This window comes from Acanthochromis polyacanthus, chromosome 4 (genome assembly GCF_021347895.1).
Source record: "Acanthochromis polyacanthus isolate Apoly-LR-REF ecotype Palm Island chromosome 4, KAUST_Apoly_ChrSc, whole genome shotgun sequence".
Lineage (NCBI taxonomy): Eukaryota > Metazoa > Chordata > Actinopteri > Pomacentridae > Acanthochromis > Acanthochromis polyacanthus.
This window is the reverse complement of record NC_067116.1, coordinates 4,902,859-4,925,639: the sequence shown is the minus strand read 5'-3', so window position 1 is coordinate 4,925,639 and position 22,781 is coordinate 4,902,859. Positions and strand designations below refer to the sequence as shown.

At 43.2% G+C, this 22,781-nt stretch overlaps 2 protein-coding genes across 3 annotated transcripts in view; one reads left to right on the top strand and one right to left on the bottom strand.

Moving 5' to 3' along the window:
* wdr18 (WD repeat domain 18) overlaps nt 1-13,387 on the bottom strand; it is a 40,864-nt gene extending 27,477 nt beyond the window's left edge. The window contains exons 1-7 of one of the 2 annotated variants that reach the window (XM_051947540.1): nt 13,230-13,387; nt 11,757-13,021; nt 10,833-11,107; nt 7,483-7,593; nt 6,907-7,040; nt 6,551-6,692; nt 2,364-2,507 (exon numbers count right to left, since the gene is read on the bottom strand). In XM_051947540.1, the coding sequence (XP_051803500.1) occupies nt 2,364-2,507; nt 6,551-6,692; nt 6,907-7,040; nt 7,483-7,593; nt 10,833-11,042 (741 nt within the window). In that variant the 5' untranslated portion in view covers nt 11,043-11,107; nt 11,757-13,021; nt 13,230-13,387. Of the gene's footprint in view, nt 1-2,363; nt 2,508-6,550; nt 6,693-6,906; nt 7,041-7,482; nt 7,594-10,832; nt 11,108-11,756; nt 13,022-13,229 lie in introns of those variants that run through there. The other variant, XM_051947539.1, reaches the window with a different exon arrangement.
* si:dkey-121a11.3 (uncharacterized) lies at nt 12,953-20,253 on the top strand. Its single transcript, XM_022209075.2, has 7 exons — nt 12,953-13,067; nt 13,247-14,094; nt 18,049-18,139; nt 18,495-18,693; nt 18,791-18,876; nt 18,965-19,149; nt 19,785-20,253. Exons 1-7 carry the CDS (start codon nt 13,003-13,005, stop codon nt 19,979-19,981), a joined length of 1,671 nt encoding a protein of 556 aa, XP_022064767.2. The 5' UTR covers nt 12,953-13,002; the 3' UTR covers nt 19,982-20,253.
* Nucleotides 20,254-22,781: the final 2,528 nt, after the last annotated feature.

The window sequence follows — 22,781 nt, the reverse complement described above, 5'->3', positions numbered from 1 at the left end:
ACAAGACAGACCACTAATACACAAGGAGGGAGCTCCACTCAGACCATCATCTCCATCACCCACAACACTGCTGAACACCTCGCATTGATTTTAGCACCGCTGGTAGGAAACATCACATCCAGGATGAAACATCACTCTTCACATTCACATCGGAGGAACAAAGTCTGAAAACACCTCCTGCAAGACAGAACCAACCTCCTCCTGCTGCTGGACCTCTGTCTGACCACCGCCTACTTCAACTAGAACAAAGTCTCTACAGACAGAAGCTCATCCGGTCCACTGGCTCTCCAGGTTCACCCGTTGTGGCCAAACTCCACATGGAGGAAGTGGAGAACAGAGCTCTGATTTCAGAGGTTCAGATATGTGGACGACACCTGGGTCAGAATAAAAGCCCAAGAAGTAGAACCTTCATGGAGAGCATCAACATCAAGTTCACCAGAGAAGACACGAAGGACAACCAGCTGCTGTTTCTGGACTCTGCGTAAGAGAATGGAGGCGTCAACACTGAAGTCTACAGAAAACCTCTACACAGACGAATATCTGCTTCTAGATTTCCACCACCCACTGGAACTCGAATTGGGTTCATCAGAACCTCAAAGCACCGGGCTGAGAATGTTCCTTCCAACGCAGACAGAGGAGAAGGAACACTCCCATTAGAACAGCGCTGAGGAACTGTGGCTACCTGGGCCTTCATTAAATCTACAAAAACATCTAGAGAATACAACAAACAGCGAAAGAAAGAGGAGGAACGACGCTGTTCTACCAAACCTAGCTGAAGTATCAGAAGAACTCCAAACATAACATCCCGGTGTACTTCAGACCAAAGACTGGTTCATCCCAAGAATAAAACACCAACACATAGTGGAAACAAGCAAATGAAATATCATGTTTTTACATATAATGTTTCTCTGCCATTATATGTGGTTCTAAAATGAGCTGTGAACAGCAGAACCTTCTCAGTTCTGGACCTATGGACTGGGTCTATCTATGTCTGCATCATGGCTCCACATGGAAAAGAACTGAACGGAGGAAGAGGAAACATCTGACTGACTCGACAAAGATGGAAAAAGATCCAAGAAGATCAGTGAGCAACTAAAAATCAGTCAAGCACAGAGTCAGCAGGAATCCGGAGGTCTAGAAGGAGTCATAGTAGCACTAATCAGGAGGTCTAGAAGGAGTCATAGTAGCACTAATCAGGAGGTATAGAAGGAGTCATAGTAGCACTAATCAGGAGGTCTAGAAGGAGTCATAGTACCACTAATCAGGAGGTATAGAAGGAGTCATAGTACCACTAATCAGGAAGTCTAGAAGGAGTCATAGTAGCACTAATCAGGAGGTATAGAAGGAGTCATAGTAGCACTAATCCGGAGGTCTAGAAGGAGTCATAGTAGCACTAATCAGGAGGTCTAGAAGGAGTCATAGTAGCACTAATCAGGAGGTATAGAAGGAGTCATAGTAGCACTAATCAGGAGGTCTAGAAGGAGTCATAGTACCACTAATCAGGAGGTATAGAAGGAGTCATAGTACCACTAATCAGGAGGTCTAGAAGGAGTCATAGTACCACTAATCAGGATGTCTAGAAGGAGTCACAGTGCCACTAATCAGGAAGTCTAGAAGGAGTCATAGTAGCACTAATCAGGAGGTATAGAAGGAGTGATAGCACCACTAATCAGAGCTCCTAAAATGACTCCACAGACAGTGAACTACTTTGTCCATCCAGCTGTAAAAACAGACGGCAGCTGCTTCAGACTTGGCTCAGGAGTTCTCCATGGAAAGAAGATAGATTAGATTAAGATAGATAGATTAAGATAGACAGACAGACAGACAATTGTCTGTCCCAAACAGTGACAGAAATTCTTCTTTGACAGGTTCCACAATAAAAAAACAACACATAAAAACACACTAAAAACACAAGTTCGCAAAGTAGACATCTAAAAGAAATGTTGAAAAGAAGTAGCAGCCGATAAGACGTCTACCTGATAGTAACTAGGAGTTAGTGTGAAGCTCAGACAGTGTGGAGGAACCTTCAGAACATCAACCTCATGGACGGAGGACAAGAACTAAACCTGGTTGCTGCTCAGAACTAAACTTTCAGATGAAAATTTGTCAAAGAACATGAGAAGAAGCCTGATGGATGTTGGAGAACATTTTTTGGTCAGATAAAGATAAATGAGTTGGGCTCAGATGGAATCCAGATGTTTGGTGAGAACCTGACCAGGACTACTACAGTGAAGTCCTGTCAGTGAAGCACGGAGGTGGCGGTATGATGATATGGGGCTGCATTCGGTCAGAAGGTGTTGATGACATTTCTAGATGAAGGTCTGAGGAGGAACCAGAATACTGACGATGATGTGAACACTCACCTGGCTGCACAGCGACACCTGGAAAATGTTCCCATCACTTCCTCCACAGAACACAAAGTACTCGCTGGGGTCAAAGGTCACCGACATGACCTCCACATCAAAGAGGATGGACAGCAGCAGCTCTCCAGAAGATAACTCCCACACCTGCACAGGTAGAGAACAGCTGAGGTCATCTTCTCAAACCCGCAGCTTTTCACTCATTCAGAAAATTAATAATCTGTCCAAAATCAAATGTCAAAATTTTACATAAATTACTTTTTTTTAAAACAACCTGGAAAAAGGTCTAGTAAAGAACCTATTTTTGTTAAAGGCCTCAAGAGGTATTTTTATTGTACCAAAACACTTACTGATGGTTCTTCGAGTCACTTTAAATTTCTTTTTTAAAGAAGCGTTTAATTTTCTTGCTAAAAGGTTTTTTGTGGAACTAAAAATTGTTTTTCTACAGCGACACTCCCAAGAGCCACTTTTGGTTCCAGTTAGCACCTTTATTCTTTTTAGATTGAGTCAGATAAACCAAACAGCACAACATTAAAACATTTAAACCAAACTCCTCCAAAGGTTCTGTTCAGGTTCACTTTGTGTTTACGTGCAGTTCAGTTCCACATGTTACCGATTACAGGGGTCCTCAGTTTATAACATCCTCGACCTGCAGCGTTTTGTCGTTACGTCGGAACTAGTTGATGAGCAGAGCGGATGAATACGTCGTCATGCGGTGCTATAAGACGGCTTTGTTTCCATTCTCTGGTTGTACTCCACCTTGGATTGTGCTACATTCACAAACTTTTTACCTTCATTATGGCTCTCAGCGTAAGTCAGACTCTTCTGATGCTTGGAAGAAAAGGAAAGCCGTCTCCATGGAAGTGAGATTAGATAGAATAAAACGCTCAGGTTTTAAAAACAGGACAACATATTTTGCTATCATCCTGTACAATGATTCATACATACATGAAAGACATTGCTATTCATGACTATTCCAAGAACTGATCGATATCGTGATGCACGTAACGGCTTTGTTTACATTTTTGCCAGACTTCCGAATTACGGCAAAAATCGACTTCATCCATAAGAAGGTACTCTGATGCAAGTCGAGGACCTCCTGTATTTGTACAGATAAATCAGCTTCTATTTCACAGATCCTTTTGTTTTCCGTCTCGTTTCTCAGTGTTTGAAATTTTTCCTTCTACAAAACCAGCCAGCCTGTAGGTTCTACCCAGAACCTGGAATCAAGGATCAGAACAGCAGAGATGCATGTTTGGAGGAGAACTCAGAACATTTGTTTTTCAACACCAGAGTTCTTTAAAGGTTTCTCAGCTGATGGAAAAGAAAAAAGCTGATTATTTTGTTGAGGCTTCACTCAGTTTTTCTGTTTGTTCCTCATCTGAGAACAAGATGGTGAATGAACATATGGAACTTATTCATCTGCTCAAAACTCAGATGAGAACGCTGTTTGCTGAAGTGACAGAATTCAAGTTTTATTTTTTAGAGGAAGCTAAACTTTTAAGTTTCAATGAAATATTTTCTGTCTTATTTCTGGATGTGAACCTGTTTGTTACTTTTCTTTTGTTTTTTAAAGGGTTTTCTGTTTTTTACTCATGTATGAAACATTTAGTTTGACAGTAGAAGCTAAACTCTTTTACTGCATTTAATTCCAAATTACCTCCTAACCGCCTGTTAAACCTGTTAACACTTCAATTCAGTTAGTTTTAACCGTTTTTTTTAATCGTTTAACTGTTTTAATTTATGCATTTTTCTGCTGTTTTATCTAATCTGTGTTCCTGTCACTGAACTAGTCGGTGCTGTTTCTGTAGATTTAAACCTGCTGCTCTCGGTTCTCTGGTGTTTGGGTAAATTTGTCCTTAAATGCAGGTTTATTAGTGTTTCTGCAGACTCAGCTTCTGCTCCAGACTCATTTAAACAGACGATGATTTAGAGCGGCGACACTCGGCGGCTGTTCAACACCTCCTCCATCCATTATGATGTCACAGCGTGCTGACGTGTCATTAGCCAGGCTCCGCCTCCTGTGATTTATGTCAGGGGGGGTTTTACCAAAATTAAAAAGGGATCTGAGGAGACGGTCCGCGTTTGAAGACATTAATCAGGTTGATCAGAGGTGATCCTTTATTCTGTTACTGAGCAGCTCTGAGACACAAAGTCCGGACCAGAAGGATCCAAACACATTCAGCATGAAATAAACTAATAAAAGTTAAGGTTTAATCAGGTTTGCAGCATCAGAGAAAGAACTTTATAAAAGTTCAGGACTTTAAACAGAATCCAAACTTTAAAGCTCCAAAAGTCAACGGACACTTAAATCCCTGACATTCAGTGATTTAGGAGAATGTCCGTCTTTACTTTCTATACTTTTTCTTTTTTATATATATATATTTCTCCACTTCTGATATTTTCTCTCTCTTTCTCTTTATTCTGGCTCTCTGGCAGTCAGTGCTGTTGGTGGCATGGCTCAGGGTGAAGACGTCTGTAGGAAAACAGTCTTTGAGAAGGATTCTCTGTCAGTCCAGCTCTCCTATGAAACCATACCAGCAGATCGCAAGGCCACAAGGCTCTTTAGGTAAAATCAATAATCAATAATCAAGAATCGTGATGGAAGCAGCAGGTGAGACTCTTTTCCACTTTGAAAGCTCAGTTTCTGCTAACAAGCTAATTTTGTTAGCATCACATGATGATCAGGTTCAAGAAAAACAGATTTCATTTCATTTGTTTCAGTGTCATCGTGACCTGTTCACCTGGTTACCCTGGTTACCTGTCTGATCGTCATGACGACAGTCAGCCTGACAGACAAACAACAGGTCAGCATTATTACCAAGAACCTCTGACTGTAATAAACGTCTGCAGGACAACTGACCAATCAGACGTTACGATACGAACTGTCACTGACCCAATGAAGAACCAAACCTCATTCTGGGAGCGTTACATTTTAGAGCTGAAAGAACGAAACTAAACCTCATTAACATCACATCTATGATTAAACCATGAGAGAAACAGAAGAACTTCACAAGCTGCCAGACAACAAACAAACAAAACCAAGCTCATGAAGAAACCCGGACAGATTCTAGGGTTTGTGATCTAAGAAACAAGCTGCTTTACCACAATGCAGCGGCAGCACAGAGCTGAGCCTGACAGAACAACCTTCAGGTCACCTGCAGAGTGGAAACACCAGTTTGTCTGAAGGTGAAGAAGACGAGCAGCTCAACAGTCTATCAGAGCATCGATAACGTCGCACTGTTTGTTTGTTTGTTGAGCTGATAAACAGAAGTAAACACAGACGGTCACTGTGACCCATCAGCTCTGCTTTATATCTGCAGTGCTGCAACAATAAACATCATGGATTTAAAGTTTTAAGTTTATTTCCAAACAGCAGCCGGTTCCTGCTTGTTCACACTTTCCTGACATCTCTACAGAAACCGACCTTATTTTTTTTTATTTAGCCTGTAAAGTCTCATTCCACCGGCAGACACTGACCTCTGCTGGTGGAATCTGAGTATTACAACACAGCGTCTAAATACAGCATCATCTCCTCTTCCTGCAGATGTTTTTCTATCTCCTCTCCTCTCTCCTCCTTCATCAGCAGAAGATGTTTCACCATGCTGAATGGATCTCCAACAACCTCCTCCTCTGCTCCTTCTGTTTCCAGGGATGGGATCAGCAAGTTCTGATTCCAGCGGAAAGTTGTTGACCGGAGGGTGGGGGGGTGGGGGGGATATGTGTGCGGCTGCGGCGGCGCAGCGACTTCCAATCGCTGGGCCGTTTACAATCGTCGTTAACAAGCTATCGTTAACGTCGTTACCATCTCGCGGGGGCATCAGCGACAATAAAGTGTTCAAACTTGAAATGAAATCGGCGGATCCGCGGAAAATTCCCATCCCTGGACTCTACACTTCATGGTGATTCGATTACAGTACTGTACATGACTGCTCTCACTGAGTGGCGGCTCGCATTCAGCGCGGTGGATATTAGCAGCCGTTCGATATTACGACTCGCCGACCATAAACATACCTCACCCCCCAAAAAAAAATCTCCTCGAATTTAGACGATTCACAAGAATGATCCTGGCAATGATGAATTCCGCGGATCCGCGGAAAATTCTCATCCCTGTGTTTCTGATCCATGATTTTCTGTACTAAAGTCAGAATAAACATCCAGCATCACCTGTGCAGGTATTCTAGTCTCACCTTGACGGTCTGGTCTAAGGAGGCGGTGGCGACTCTGGCCTGAGCTCCCATCAGGCCGCAGTGCAGGTCTGTGATTGGCAGAGAGTGACGGGACAGGACGTGGCGAGGCTCGGGGGCGTGGCTTAAATCCAAATGGACCACACTGGAACAGAAACAGAGAACAGTCGGTTCTGGTCCGAATCACAGAATCCTCCAATCACAACAAAGATTCAACACACTCAACCAGTGTGTGTGTACAGGTGTGTGTGTGTGTGTGTGTGTACAGGTGTGTGTGTGTGTGTGTGTGTGTGTGTGTGTGTGTGTGTGTGTGTGTGTGTGTGTGTGTGTGTGTGTGTGTGTGTACAGGTGTGTGTTACCTGGACAGACTCCACACCAGAGCCAGGTTGTCTTTTCCTCCTGAAACAAAGTGGCTGCTGTCGTCTGTGAACTTCACACAGGTGACGTCCTGATAGTGACGACTGAGGACAGACAGCAGCTTACCTGTGCACACCTGGCCAATGAGAGAGAGGACATCAACATACATGAACCAGTCAGAGCAATAACATGAACAGAACATCTGGTCTCATCAGGTGTTACTTTCATCAGCAGCTTCCAGGATTCATCTAAAACCTGTGAAGGAACGGTCCACCTATGAACACCCCCGTGGTTTTACTACTTTGGACCGGTCCAACCTGACACAAAACAGCAGCAAAGGAAACACAAACTGCTAACACTAACTGTGCTAACAGACAAAAAGACCCGAGACACACAACAAACAGAATAAAAAAACAGACAACAAGAGACGCTATCACAGACTCTGCTTCACCTGAACCAATCAGAGGACACACTCTTATTCTAACTGGTTCACGGAAACAAGACGCTTAAAAAAACAAATTATGAAATGAAAAACCACAGAAGAAGAAGCAGTAGCAGCGGAGACAGAGCTTCCTCACCTCCCACAGGTAAACGGCCTCGGCCACCCCAGCAGCCAGGAAGAGTCCATCAGGTGAGGCGGTCAGACAGGTGACCACACCTGGACACACGATCTTCTGCTGCAGCTGATCCTGAACAGAGGAGCAGAATGAAGGAATGAATGATCAGAACCGTTCACGTTCTGTTGGATTCTGAGTTCAGTTTGTTGATTAACGTGTCCGAAAAACAGCTAAGGCAAGAAGCAGCTCCAGTGTTTCCTCTGAGACAGGAGAGTCAAACTCATCTTAGTTCAGGCTCCACATTCAGTCCAGTAAAACCAGTAAAACCACAGCATAAGAGCTGATAAATAACCACAACTCCTCATGGTTCCTTTGTTTTAGTGCACAAATGTTCACATTTAAAGAATTATCTTTTACTAAACATCATGAACAACCTGAAATTTATGAAGAAAAATAAATTCAGTTTCATCCACATTCATCCTCAGTTTATCATTTCCACATTACGACTTCCAGATCACAGAGTGTCTACAAAGAAACAACATTTAGTCACCTGGAACTGAACCACAGAGGATTTTACTTTATGATCAAAGTGACAAAAGTCAGACAAAAAGAGACAACAACATGACAAAACATTACAAAAAAATGAGACAAACACATGAAAACAAATTAGACAAAAAAATACAAAGCAACAACAAATGGACACAAAAAAGACAAAAAAATGACAAAAAAAGAAACAACACAAAAATTGACAGACACAAGAAAACAAAAAGGAAACACAAAATGACAAGAACATGACATAAACAACACAAAACAAAAAAGACAAGACTTGACAAAAAGTTACAAAGCGAAAAAATTGGACAAATGACACAAAAAGACAAAAACAAGGCAAAAAATTATGAAAACGATAAATATGACAACAAATAAGCAAACAACACAAGCGAGACAAAAAGGAAACACAAAACGACAAAAACAATAAACAAAACAAAAATATGAAACAAGCTGCAAAAGTCAGACAAAAAAGACAAAAACAGCAAAAACAAGACAAAATATTGTAAAGATGAGACACAAAACCACAAAAAATTAGACAAAAAGTTAGTGACAAAAAAATGATAAAAGCGAGAAAAAAACAAAAGTCAGACAAAAAACAAGAAAAAATATTACAAAAATGAGAGAAAATGACAAAAACGTGAAACAAAACTACAAAAATAAGACAAAAAATACAAGCCAAAAAGGAAACACAAAACAATCAATAAAATATAACACAAAATGACAAAAATAACACAAATGACAGAAAACAAAAGAGACAAAAAAATAGACAAAAAGTTACAAAGTGCCACAAAGTTTTACAAAAATAAACAGACAAACAAGTGACACAAAAAGGAAATACAAAATGACAAAAACATGAGACATAAAACAACAAAACAGACAAAACATTACAAAAATGAGACACAAAATGACAAAAGAACAATGAGCAGTATTTTACTTCATGATCCAAACAACTTGTCATGGTCTAGAAATGATTTTAAATTTATAGTTTTACTAATTTACAATCTGCAGTTAATGTCTTCTCTGTAATTTTTACACTTTGAGGGCCGGATTGGACCCTCTGGAGGACCACTTTTGGACCACGGGCCTCATGTTGGACACCCCTGGTCTAAATAGTGACGATGGAACGGTTCTGGTGGAACATTTGCAAGGAGATAAAAACATCAGAGCTCCTTGTCTGTACAATTTAAATCCTCGGCAAAAATTTGGTTTCACTTTCAGTTTGAGCTGTTTCCTGCCTGGAGTTTGATGTTGTTTCTGTAACGAGTCAGACGAAGCGACTCTGATTAACGCTGCTGCAGTTTTCCATCAGTTTAAAGAGTTCTGCAGACGTCAGGATGGCATGTTCTCCGATTACAACACAAATTAAAGATAAACTAATCTCCAGCAAATAGAATAAATCTACGCTTGTTAAGGTGAGATTTATAGTTCAGTCTGAGAGGTCAGTCCGTTTATAAAGGACCAGCAGTTTCAGTGGGAGGGACTCACATGCACCAGCAGGAATTATCATGAAAACACGACCCAGCTGACCAACATAGAACAGAAACACGTAGATTATGACTTCATTTGCTGCTACGGACACTGTTGAGCAACTATATCTTTACATAGCTGCAATAAAACATCTATATCTGTTAAATATAGATAGATTGTGGTGTTTTCTGTCTGATTTTTCTTTGGTGTCTCACTTATCATTTTGTCAAATTTTTGTAGTTCGTTTCAGTAGAATTTTATCATGTTGTGTCCTGTTTGTGTATTTCTAAGCCTCGTTTGCATCATTTTCGGTCTCATCTGTGTCAGATTTTTTGCTCAGTTTTCATTATTGTTTCTTCTTTGTCTAATATTCAAAACAGTCAGTGTAGTCTCATTTAAAACACTGTAGAGTTTTAGCCCTAGTATTTATCATAGTGACAAAAAGGTGTATTTTCTATCATTTTTGGAGGGTTTTCCTCCTGAATGAATATTCAGTTACTCTGATAAATTCATATGAATTCAATTTTCTGCAGGAGAAACTTTGTGCTGAATAAATAACAGAGAAAAACAGATCAAATCTGCAGAATGTTGAGGAAAGTAAACATTCAAAAATAAACCATTAAAATATTGAATTCTTGGGGTTATTTTAGGTATTTAATTGGGTCTGAAGCTAAAATATTGAATATTATTATAAAATCCAGTCATATGCTCCAAATAACTGGACTTTAACATGAATAACATTTCTGGTGTGATCACTGAACAGATCTGAGTCAAATTCATGAACTGACTGTTTTTTATTTTATTTTATTTATTTTATTTTCTGACCAACAGAAACAAAATATTCTAAAATATGATCAAAATTTAAAATAAAAAAGGACATTTATTCAGAGCAACTTTTAAAACGATTTCACATAAAAAAGCATTTTAAAATTACAAAAATGAATATGAAAACTTACAGAATCAATACTCGTGTGAATTTTACAAATTAATTTACAGTTTTAAACTAAATTTGATCTATTAAATAAAAAAATATGATATTTTATATTCGACTTAATTCACTGCTGTTATCATTTAAATTTAGTATTAAATGAAGGTTCCGGTTAGGTTTTCTATCTAACCGGGTTCGGGTTAAGTTAACGGCGTTCGGTGGATGTTCTACGGGCCGAAGTCACCGTCCGGTACCGGTCCGTTTTCACCCAGAATCTGTGCGGGAACAAAAGCGCGGTGAGTAAAATGGCCGCTTTTTGAACGGAGTCTCGTCGGGCCGGTACCGGTACCGGGGACGGACCTGCCGGTGAGGGGAGACCGGTGTGTGAGCGGGTCTCCGGCTGCAGCAGCGTCCAGGTGAGTCCTACCTTCCTCTGGATTTCCCACACGTTGATGAAGTTCTTGCCGAGCTGCGCGGACAGCAGGTATCCGCCCCGGAGCACCGCCAGGCTGCGGGCCGCGCTGCTGCCGCCGCGGTAGGACAGCAGGCTGGAGCCGGAGTGAGGGTCGAACACCGACACGTTCCAGAGCTGAGAACCGGAGTCGCTGCTCAGAACCACCTCCAGAGGAGCTGCCATGTTGGCTCACACCGAACCCGGCACCACGCCGGAACCACGTCATCAGCGCGTCACTTCCAGGTGCACTGTGGGAAATGTAGGAGGAGGAGGAGAGGCTAAAAAAATATATTGTCCTTTTCTCAATTCTAAGACTGCAAGAACGGACAAGAACGCACATTGAGAAACGGTCCTTGTCTCTGTAGAGTTTATATCAGTTTACTAAAGATGCCGTTAAAACAGCCGCAGAACATCTGTATTATTACACATCTGTAAACATTTTGTTATTAAATTCTGTACTATTAAACATCTGTATAACTAAGCATTTTATCATTAAATATTTCGTTACTAAACATCTGTATAGCTAAACATTTTATTATTAAACATTTGTATGATCAAACATCCATAAACATTTTACCATCAAACATCTGTATTATTTAACATCTGTATAACAAAATATTGTTGTTATTATTAAACATCTGTATAATTAAAAACAAGGGCTGCACAGTGGTTTAGTGGTGAGCAATGTCGCCTTGCAGTAAGAAGTTCCCAGTTTGCGTCTGGGATCTTTCTGCATGGAGTCTCCATGTTCTCTTTCCTGGGTTTTCTCCAGGTTTTCCGTCTTCCTCCCACAGTCCAGAAACATGCTGAGGTTAACTGGTGATTCTAAATTGTCTGTAGGTGTGAATGTGAGTGCGATTGTTTGTCTCTATGTGTAGCCCTGTGATAAATTGTTACCTGTCCAGGTGAACCTTCGCTATAAATCAGCTGGGATAGACTCCAGCCCCCCATGACCCCAATGAGGATTAGGCGATGTATAGATGATGGATGGATGGAAATCTGGTGGTGTCAGCAGTTCTGAAAAAAAAAAAGTAGCATTAATTTTTAAAATATTAATATTACCCATTTACTTTGTGTGAAGCTACAGAGTGTGATACTTCCACCACCATGCTTGATGGTAGGTTTGGTGTTCTTGGGGTTCCATCTGACCACAGAACTTTCCTCCAGAAGGTCTTTTCTTTGTCCATGTGATGAGTGGAGCTTTAAGGTTCTGCTTCTAGACAAAGAACTTCCTTCTTCATGGATCCTCTAGAACCTTGTGGACAATGACAGCTGTGTTCCAGCAGCTTCTCATCCATCCAGACCTGCTTTCTGATGATTCTTGGTTGACTCTTGACCATCCTGACCAATAGTCTCTCAGCAGCAAGTGATAGTTTGTGTTTTCTTCCTGATGGTGGCAGTAACACACCTGGACCATGAACTTTATTCTGACAAACAGATGATTCTGGATCTGAAGCTACTTTGAAATGTCTGTCGGTGACTTTCTGACTGGTTCAAGTCAATGATTTGCTTTTTCAGATCTTTGCTGAGCTCCTGAGACTGAGTTTAATGAGTGGATCTAATGGGTTCTATTCAATCAGCCAGAGGAGTCAGCAGCTGTAGTCAACTGTACTCACCTACAAGAAGTTAAGAGGCACCAAACTGGAAAATTTCAACACAACTGTCTGTACACATTTTTGACTCAGCAGATTTTATCATTTCTCCAGATGATCTTTAATAAATCTGAGAGAACCAAAATACATGGCTATGTGTTGTGACAAAGATACAGGTGTTTCAGTGATTCATCATAGAAAATTCAGAGTTTTAGGAATCATTGGAAGCTAAAGACTGAATGATAAACGTAAACTTTATAACTGGATGGAAACTTTTGTTCATGATTGCATTTGCTGTTATTTTACAGGAAGAAAATGGACAAAAATGTCCTCACAGAGCAGTGATGTCCTCACAGTGGACCTCAGTATGATGATGTAAACAGTCTGGTCTTGTCAACTTAATTAGTTCTGACAAGCTGCTCTCGTTAATCCTAATTCCTCTGTCTTACCGACCAATCAGAGCAGCTGATGTCATCCTCCCCCATCGTGTGTTCAGTCTCTTTGTGGCGACTCAGTCGCCGCGGCAACAGCAGCACGAAGACGGAGCGTGTATGAAGCGACGCTGTTTCCCTGTGAAAGGAGACCACAACCTGCTGACCCCCGACACACACACTCTGTAGGTAACACACACACACACACACACACATTCTGCTGTTCTGTGCTCAGATTTACCTGTTCAGGTAAACACTGTGCATCGTCTGTAAAATCTCAGTAAAAATATTTGGTCAATTCATTCACCTGATCTCACCTGATCTGATGTCACCTGGTCTGATCTCACCTGGTCTCTGCCGGCAGGTCGGGGGTCAGCCTGCGATCCCAGGTCCGATCAGAGGGCGTGGCCTCGCTGTCTGGACACCTGAGCGACTCATCCAGCTGTAAGTTGGCGACGACGTTTTCGAGGCGGCGCCTGGCAGCATCTCCGACTCGTCGTCTGCGGTTTGAGGATGAGACGGAGATGGAGGCGGAGTCTCGCTACCTGGAACGTCAGAGGAGGACAGGTGTGCTGGTGTCCAAACCACACCTGAACCTGTACGTGACCGAGGCAGCGCTGAGGGAGGCGGGGCATGTTGCTGATGGACAGCAGAGGTTGGGTCACAGGGACATCTGTCGGACAGGGGGTGGAGTCAACCTGGACCTCCACCTGCAGCCTCCTGCACCTGACTGCAGGGGGCGGAGCCTGAACAGGCACCGCCTCAACCTGTGCACTGAGCCAATCAGAGAGACGTACATCGGCTCTGTGACGTCTGCTGAGAGGGCTGGGGCTGGGCATGTCTCTTACATGCCAGTGAGACGGAGGGCCAATCAGGCAGCAGTACATGGACCCCAGGTGATCCTCCCTCAAGCCACGCCCTCCACTGACCTGCCAATCAACCCGTATGAACCTCTTAGGGTGGCCCCGCCCACTCAGCCTTTGGTTGTAGGCCCTCCCACCTTCAGGAGCCAGTCCCACCTCTCTCGGCCTCCTCAGCACAACACCATGAAGGCAGAACTAAACCAGGACCAGAAACAGAACCAGAACCAGAAGAAGCAGGGGAGAGCCATTACAGCCAAGCCCCGCAGAGAGTACCGAGCTGGGCCACCGATGAAGGAACGGCAACCCTCTGTGGAGGAGGGAAGTCTGAATGGATCCTCAGACACAACAGGTAAGAACACTCACCTGTCCACAGGAACCGTCTGGCAGATGTGTGCCACCTCGTAACCCCCGGTCAGACATCTGATTAAGATCAGAAAAGATAAGATTACCCTTTATTAATCCCGCAGTTAGTGGAGAAATTTGTTTGAGCAATAAAGAGTAAAATATACTGACAGTCAATAGAAACTTTGAGGTAGAAATGTAGGCAGAATTCTACTTGTAGGAGGGTTGTAATTATTCATTGTGGATTTACTGATGATCTAGTGCCCTGGTAGTTGAGATGATGATGAGTTGTCATTTGTCATGATTCATTGCACATGGGTTGGTCACTTTGCAAAAGTGAACCAAATACACACCAAGCAATACTCAGTGAGTATCTGCACAATGTGAGAATGGGTTCTGAAGGCCTATATAAAGGCCCAAAAAAGGCCACCATTGTTAGTCCAGTGAACAGCATCATGCCGCGTCTATCACATGAACAACGTCTCGGGGCACTGGGTATGGTGGAGGCCGCTTTGAGCTACAGTGATGTATCCAGGCGTATGGGCTGTTCCCAACCCACAATCAGAAGCCTGGTCCAAAGCATATTTTTCAACATAATTTTTATGTTGAAAAATATGGTCTCAAAGTTTTTAATGAGTGTCAGTGTATAAAAAACACATAAGTACCAGTTCTAAAAAAAATATTATTGTACATTTCAGTGGTACTGCACAGATTTTTTTGATAAATAGAAATACTGATAGAGTACTATTATAGTACAGATTGTACGTAAGTAGAAAAACTAAGGAACAGCATATACTGTAGTGTATGTAGTTTTTAAAGTGCAAAATATTCATAATTTACATGGTATTATGTACCGAGTGAAGAACGACAGTTTTTTTAGTGTCGGTCTCCTGGGATCACAGTGTGGGACCTTCGCGCTCGTCCGCTCGTCCGTAGCGACCTGAAACTCGGCCGGACGACTCGTCATTACGATATCTACATTCTTGCTCGTCCGCCCGGACGACCGCCGCTCACAAAGACATATTAAACTAGAAAAGCACTCGGAGAGTGCAGACCTCCGCCAGGCCATCGCTCAATTGTACAGATGACCAATCGGAGTTTGTTTGTCTGTCTGTTTGTCTGTTAACAGCATAACCCAAAACGTAATGGACGGATTTAATTTAGTTTTAACACTTTGTGCACAAAGCATAACATGCATGTACAGTGTAACAGCACAGTGTTTTGACGCACGCACATAACGGTAGCGTTGCGCGCGTGTGTGACGATACCGTACGTGTCGCCGCTGCTTCGTTTCGTCGGTCCCGACTCGCTAGGGCAGCCCGAACCGGCCGCGCGGAATTCGGCCGTCGCCTGGGATCGATCCGGCGACCTCTGTCTGTACAATTGAGAGATGGCCTGGCGGCCATCCCTCGCAATTGTCGTTCGACCTTCAAAAAAATCCTGGATCCAGACGGTGATCCGGATCACCTCCAAAATCTAATTGTTACTTTTGCTCTTCCAGACATCCTGTAAAAATTTGGTGAAAATCCGTTCATGACTTTGTGAGTGATGCTGTAAACAGACACACAGACACAGACACACACACACACAGACACACACACACACACAGACAGACTCCGGTGATTACATAACCTCCTGGCGGAGGTAATGATTTCTTACTAATTTAGAACAAAGAATAACTTCTCGGTTCTCAACCTGCAGGAGGCCGCCATCTTGTGTCATTGCGCATCGCTTTCGCGCAGGTTTCAGTTTCCGGTTGGGGTTCGTGTGGATGTTGAGCGATGTCGATTCCTACTCTAACCATTTATTTATATTTATTGCTTCGGTTCCCAACTTTCCTTAGGGGTCTCGCTTCGATCACTGAATGACAGTACAGAGGGGGCTATAATGGATAATGAAGAGGTTAATTTCCGATTTTTCTTATTATTCGATGTTTGGAGGTTCGATTCCCACATCTCCACACAGGTCTCAGTTTGGATCACACAGGTTATTGGGGCAGACGCTTGGGTTTTGTTATCAAGGAATATTCTCAGGGATGATGTGGTCTTAGGACTTTTTTGGCATGACATTTTTGTGATATTTTTGTGCTAACTAAGAGACTTTGTGTTAACTTGTCTAAGTCATATTTGTTCTTGTTGGTCAGAGAGACTATTTAATGATAATATGAAGATATTAGTATTGGATATTAAGATATATAGACTTGGTATGATGATGATGATATAATATCTCATATTTGCTTATCAGAGATAAGTTTATTTCAATGTTAGATAGATGATACTAGTAATAATGTACATAGTTGTTGTGTTAAAAATTATCTCAGGATGATGATCTCAGTGCTCCTGGAGGACTTGATGCTACATTTTCAATGTTATTTCTGTAGAGTTGCCATATTAAAAGTGATCATAATGATCTCAGGATGATGATCTAAGTGCTACTGGAGGACTTGATGCTACATTTAAATTTTCGATGTTATTTCTGTAGAGTTGCCATATTAAAAGTGATCATAATGATCTCAGGATGATGATCTAAATCTTACTGGAGTGTAGTATTAAAGTTACACAAGATATAATTAAAGATTTTTTAAAAAGTGACTTTTTAATCAATTTTATTTTTTGCTTCAACTAAAAAAAAAACGCCGCGAATTACGGACGACCAGAAATTTGTACGGACTACCAAAAATTTGGATTTGGCAGGAGTTGGTCATCAATTTGCTGTACGGACGACCAAGGATTTTGACGAAGGTCCCACACTGGATCAGTCTAACGGCAGCAGGATGAAGGAGCTGCAGTATCTCCATCACATCCTGAAGGAGCTGCAGTATCTCCATCACATCCTGAAGAAGCTGCCCAGTGATCTTAAAGTCTGCTGTAGAGTTGTGGTATGTTCTTCAGCATAGATGATAGCTGAACTACCATCCTCCTTTCTCCAACCATCTCCATTGGATCGAGGAGGGATCCCAGGACAGAGCTGGACTTCTTTACCAGTTTGTTCAATCTCTTCCTGTTTGCTGTACAAATGCTGCTGCTCCAGCAGACCATGGCATAGAAGATGACTGAGACCATCACAGAGTCAAAAAAGACCTCAGGATCCTCCAAACGTGGAGGATCCTCCTGGGAAACGTGAACATCCCCTGGATGTTCACGTTTCCCAGCATTGATCTGGAGGCTGTTCTGCTGGCACAAGTCCATAAAGTTCTGGATCAGATCTCCATACTCCCCGTCATCCCCATCTGCGATGAGTCGTCAGAGAACTTTTGAGCTGGACATGAAGTCTCCTGAGATCAGGCTGAAGAGGTGGATATCTAGTAGTCTTAGGGTTAGACAGGGTGGACCACCACCTTACAGCTTGGATCATGGACTACCTCACCAACCTAAAACAGCAACTGAGGTCACAGGACCATCCATCCAACATGGTTGTCTGCGGTACTGGAACTGCAGGGAACTGTCCTGGTTCCGTCCTCTTCATCCTGGTCTCAGCAGACTTCTGTAGCTGTTCTTCTCTGGTCCTGAACCTGAGCTCCTTCTGAACAACCTTCAGCTCCTCTTTGTTTCCTGACTTAAAAGCCCTCCTCTTCTCCTGAAGAAGAGTCTTTATCTCGAGGGTAATCCAGAGTTTTTTGTTGGAGACGTGTCCTACAGCCCTAGAGGGTTTGACATTTACCACACAGAAACTGATGTAGTGCGCAACACAGTGAGTGAGACTGTCGATGTAAAAATAACAAACGAAAACAATCAAGACAAGACAAGCAAATTTAGCGTCCATGGTGCTCTACTGTGTTAAAATGTTAATACCACTGAAACGTACTGAAAAAGAAAATCTTCATTAACGTAAAAGAGACAAAATGCTGAATAGTGAATGAGAGCTGCTGATCAGGCTACTGATGATGTCACCTTCAGCTTCATGTGACATCACACATACCTGTGGACACACATTAACTTTCTGCATTCTGATTGGTCTACAGCTGAGAGTCAAGCCCCACCCATATCACACAACGGAAAAGGACAGCCAATAGGAACAGAGCTCCACAGTGACGACACTTCGCTTCCTGCACAGTGAGTTTAAATCCACTCTGTGATGATGTCAGATCGATGAAACTAATGCAGTTCGGGTGTTTGTAATTTTTCCTGAGTTTCCATTTAAACGGAACAGGAGGGACGTCATTCAGGTTTTGTGTCTCAGGAGTCATTTTCTGTCTCTTTTTGTGGTCTGCTTGTGTCTCATTGTGGTCATGAATTCCTGATAATTGATGCCTGACATGGAGACAGGTTGATGTGACAGCAGTTGGACAGTTTCAATGTTTAGAAACTCAAAGTTAAACTATTCTGCCCTGTTTTGTGTTGATCTGCTTCATCCTGGAAGGTGTGTTTGATAAATCCACCTGAGAATCAATCCTCTGTGTCTCCTCAGATTCAGCGGCAGAGACGAACCTTCTCGTCTTTCTCTGCGTCGTCTTTTCTCGTCCGTCAGACTCAGCAGGACTCGAACCGCCAGCCTGGACCGGCTCAGCTCAAGGCCCCGCCCCTCCACATCAGACCACGCCCCCTCAGGTAGCAGGATGTCCTCCAGCCTGCTGAAGAAGTCTCCGTCTGCCCAGTCGCTCAGTGAGGTAGGAAGATCATCAACTGAGCCACAATGGTTCTTCTTCTTCTGTCCAGCAGGGGGTGCTCTGGTGTCCATCTAACGGTTCTTCTTCTGTCCAGCAGCTGAAGAATTCTTCGTCGACTCAGAGTTCTGTGTCAGACCAGAAGAAGCCGGATCGTTCTTCTGACTATAAACCACCTGCTGACCAGTAAAACAATTTGTCGATTCATTACAGCCAATCATGTGAAGATCCAACTGTAGCAGCCAATCACAGCCTCCGTCTGTCCGTCTGTCAGGTGTCTGTCCAGGAGTCTGTCCCGGAGTCTCAGCGTGGAGGACGTTGGTCGTCCCTGTTCGGTCCGCTCTGTCGGTCGGGTTCTTCAGGTGTGTTCTGATGGAACGGTTCTGTTGGAACTCCACCGACCAGCAGGAAGAACGTTTGGATTCATCATCAGCCGGGGCAAAGGACGGACCGACTCTGGTAAATACTGCATATACTACTGTAAATACCACAAAAACTACTGAACATACCGCAGTATGTAAATGTGGTGTTAGAGGGTAAATGTAGTACTAGAGGGTAATGTAGATTTAGAGGGTAAATGTAGAGTTAGAGGGTAAATGTAGAGTTAGAGGGTAAATGTAGTGTTAGAGGGTAAATGTAGAGTTAGAGGGTAAATGTAGTATTAGAGGGTAAATGTAGATTTAGAGGGTAAATGTAGATTTAGAGGGTAAATGTAGAGTTAGAGGGTAAATGTAGAGTTAGAGGGTAAATGAAGTATTAGAGGGTAAATGTAGAGTTAGAGGGTAAATGTAGTATTAGAGGGTAAATGTAGTGTTAGAGGGTAAATGTAGAGTTAGAGGTTAGTGTTACATGTGACAATATTATTGTATAAATACTACAAATACTACTTAGACTGCTGAACAGTAGAGGATGAGGATAGTCCAAGGCTGGTACTGATACTGCTGTAAACTACTACTGGTACTATTAGTAGTATTGACAATCTGCTGCTGGGATAAAGATAAATATGGTGGATCAGAGAAACTGTACTTTAGAACACAGAACATCAGCTGGATGTATTACTGGGTACTGCATTGACAGAGTACTATGTACTGCAGGTGTGTACGTGGAGGACATGGCGGACGGCTCGGTGGAGAAGCTGCTCGCCGGCCTGCTGGCGGTTGGAGACGAGATCTTGGAGGTGGACGGGGAGAAGGTGAGTCCTCTCAGCCTGGACCAGGTGACCCAGCTGCTGATCCAGAACCCGACCACCACCATCCGGATCCTCCGACACCGAGGATCATCTCCACGGTGACCATAAGACCGCTGGACTGTAAGCAACCACGATACGTCTGTAGCTCCACCAATCACAGCTTAGAGTTCAGAAACCACCTGATGATGTCACTGATGTCATCTCAAGGAGCGACGGACTCATCCAGCCATAAAGTTTCCACTAAACTCCAGTATCATTGAACCACAATATTTGATAAAGAGCAGTGTTTACTAAACTGCAGTATTTATTAACTCTAGTATTTAATAAACTGCAGTATTAATAAACCTGAAGGTTGTACTATGCAGTGAAATTAACCGTGAATTTTTTTGTTTTCTTGAATGGGATTCTCAGATGTATGGTTCTTTGTTACCTATCAGACACAGTTCAGGGAAGAAGTCTTTGCAGTTACCTCCCTAGATCCAGCCCGGTCTCACGGGGATTCGTGAAACTGTCACGTCAGTTTTTGTTTCGGTTTCGTGCGCACCAACACGATGTCGTCATGTTTTTCGTGCCGCTCACCACGAGCGAAACCCGCTGTGGTAATCACATCTGAAAGTGGTTTATACCGGCGGATTCATGACGATCTAAGCTGTCCGTTTACGGCCGCCGCCGCGGCCGGCGCTTCGGCCGCCGGACATTCTTTAAATTCCTATGCAAATTCGGCGGATTCATGACGATTTAAGCTGTCCATCGGCGTTTGCGGCCGCCAGACATCCGGCCACAGTAGCGGCCGCGGCCGCGGCCGCTACTGTGGCCGGATGTCTGGCGGCCGCAAACGCCGATGGACAGCTTAAATCGTCATGAATCCGCCGGTATAAACCACTTTCAGATGTGATCCGGCCGCTGTTGTGGCCAGATGTCTGGCGGCCGCAATGGCGGCCGCAAACGCCGATGGACAGCTTAGATCGTCATGAATCCGCCGAATTTGCATAGGAATTTAAAGAATGTGCGGCGGCCGAAGCGCCGGCCGCAAACGCCGATGGACAGCTTAGATCGTCATGAATCCGCCGGTATAAACCACTTTCAGATGTGATTACCACAGCGGGTTTCGCTCGTGGTGAGCGGCACGAAAAACATGACGACATCGTGTTGGTGCGCACGAAACCGAAACAAAAACTGACGTGACAGTTTCACGAATCCCCGTGAGACCGTGTTGCTAGATCTGCCAGCGTCCTGTGAGGACATGCGTCCTGGCCTTGGTTCACAGGATGTAGAAGCAATGCTGTCATCAAATTGAGACTTCTGGCTTTCTACTTTATTCTGTACCCTTCTCAGACTTGCAGCTATGTTTTTCTTATTTGTGTCTTTCGTATAGCAAGCACATCCATACCTGTTGTCTGCCAGGCAACCAATGCCTGGCAGACAACAGGTACAGTGCCTTGCGAAAGTATTCGGCCCCCTTGAACTTTTCAACCTTTCGCCACATTTCAGGCTTCAAACATGAAGATATAAAATTTTAATTTTTTATCTAGAATCAACAACAATTGGGACACAATCGTGAAGTGGAACGAAATTTATTGGACATTTTATACTTTTTTAACAAATAAAAAACTGAAAAGTGGGGCGTGCAATATTATTCGGCCCCTTTACTTTCAGTGCAGCAAACTCACTCCAGAAGTTCAGTGAGGATCTCTGAATGATCCAATGTTGTCCTAAATGACTGATGATGATAAATAGAATCCACCTGTGTGTAATCAAGTCTCCGTATAAATGCACCTGCTCTGTGATAGTCTCAGGGTTCTGTTTAAAGTGCAGAGAGCATCATGAAGACCAAGGAACACACCAGGCAGGTCCCAGAATACTGTTGTGGAGAAGTTTAAAGCCGGATTTGGATACAAAAAGATTCCCAAGCTTTAAACATCTCAAGGAGCACCGTGCAAGCAATCATATTGAAATGGAAGGAGTATCAGACCACTGCAATCTACCAAGACCCGGCCGTCCCTCTAAACTTTCAGCTCGAACAAGGAGAAGACTGATCAGAGATGCAGCCAAGAGGCCCATGATCAGTCTGGATGAACTGCAGAGATCTACAGCTGAGGTGGGAGAGTCTGTCCATAGGACAACAATCAGTCGTACACTGCACAAATCTGGCCTTTATGGAAGAGTGGCAAGAAGAAAGCATTTCTCAAAGATATCCATAAAAAGTCTGGTTTGAAGTTTGCCACAAGCCACCTGGGAGACACACCAAACATGTGGAAGAAGGTGCTCTGGTCAGATGAAACTCCAACTTTTTGGCCACAATGCAAAATGATATGTTTGGCGTAAAAGCAACACAGCTCATCACCCTGAACACACCATCCCTACTGTCAAACACGGTGGTGGCAGCCTCATGGTTTGGGCCTGCTTTTCTTCAGCAGGGACAGGGAAGATGGTTAAAATTGATGGGAAGATGAATGGAGCCAAATACAGGAGCATTCTGGAAGAAAACCTGTCGGAGTCTGCAAAAGACTTGAGACTGGTACGGAGACTTATCTTCCAACAGGACAATGATCCAAAACATAAAGCCAAATCTACAATGGAATGGTTCACAAATAAACGTATCCAGGTGTTAGAATGGCCAAGTCAAAGTCCAGACCTGAATCCAATCGAGAATCTGTGGGCAGAGCTGAAGACTGCTGTTCACAAACGCTCTCCATCCAACCTCACTGAGCTCCAGCTGTTTAGCAAGGAAGAATGGGCAAGAATTTCAGTCTCTGGATGTGCAAAACTGATAGAGACATACCCCAAGCGACTTGCAGCTGTAATTGCAGCAAAAGGTGGCGCTACAAAGTATTAATGCAAGGGGGCCGAATAATATTGCACGCCCCACTTTTCAGGTTTTTATTGTTAAAAAAGTTAAAAT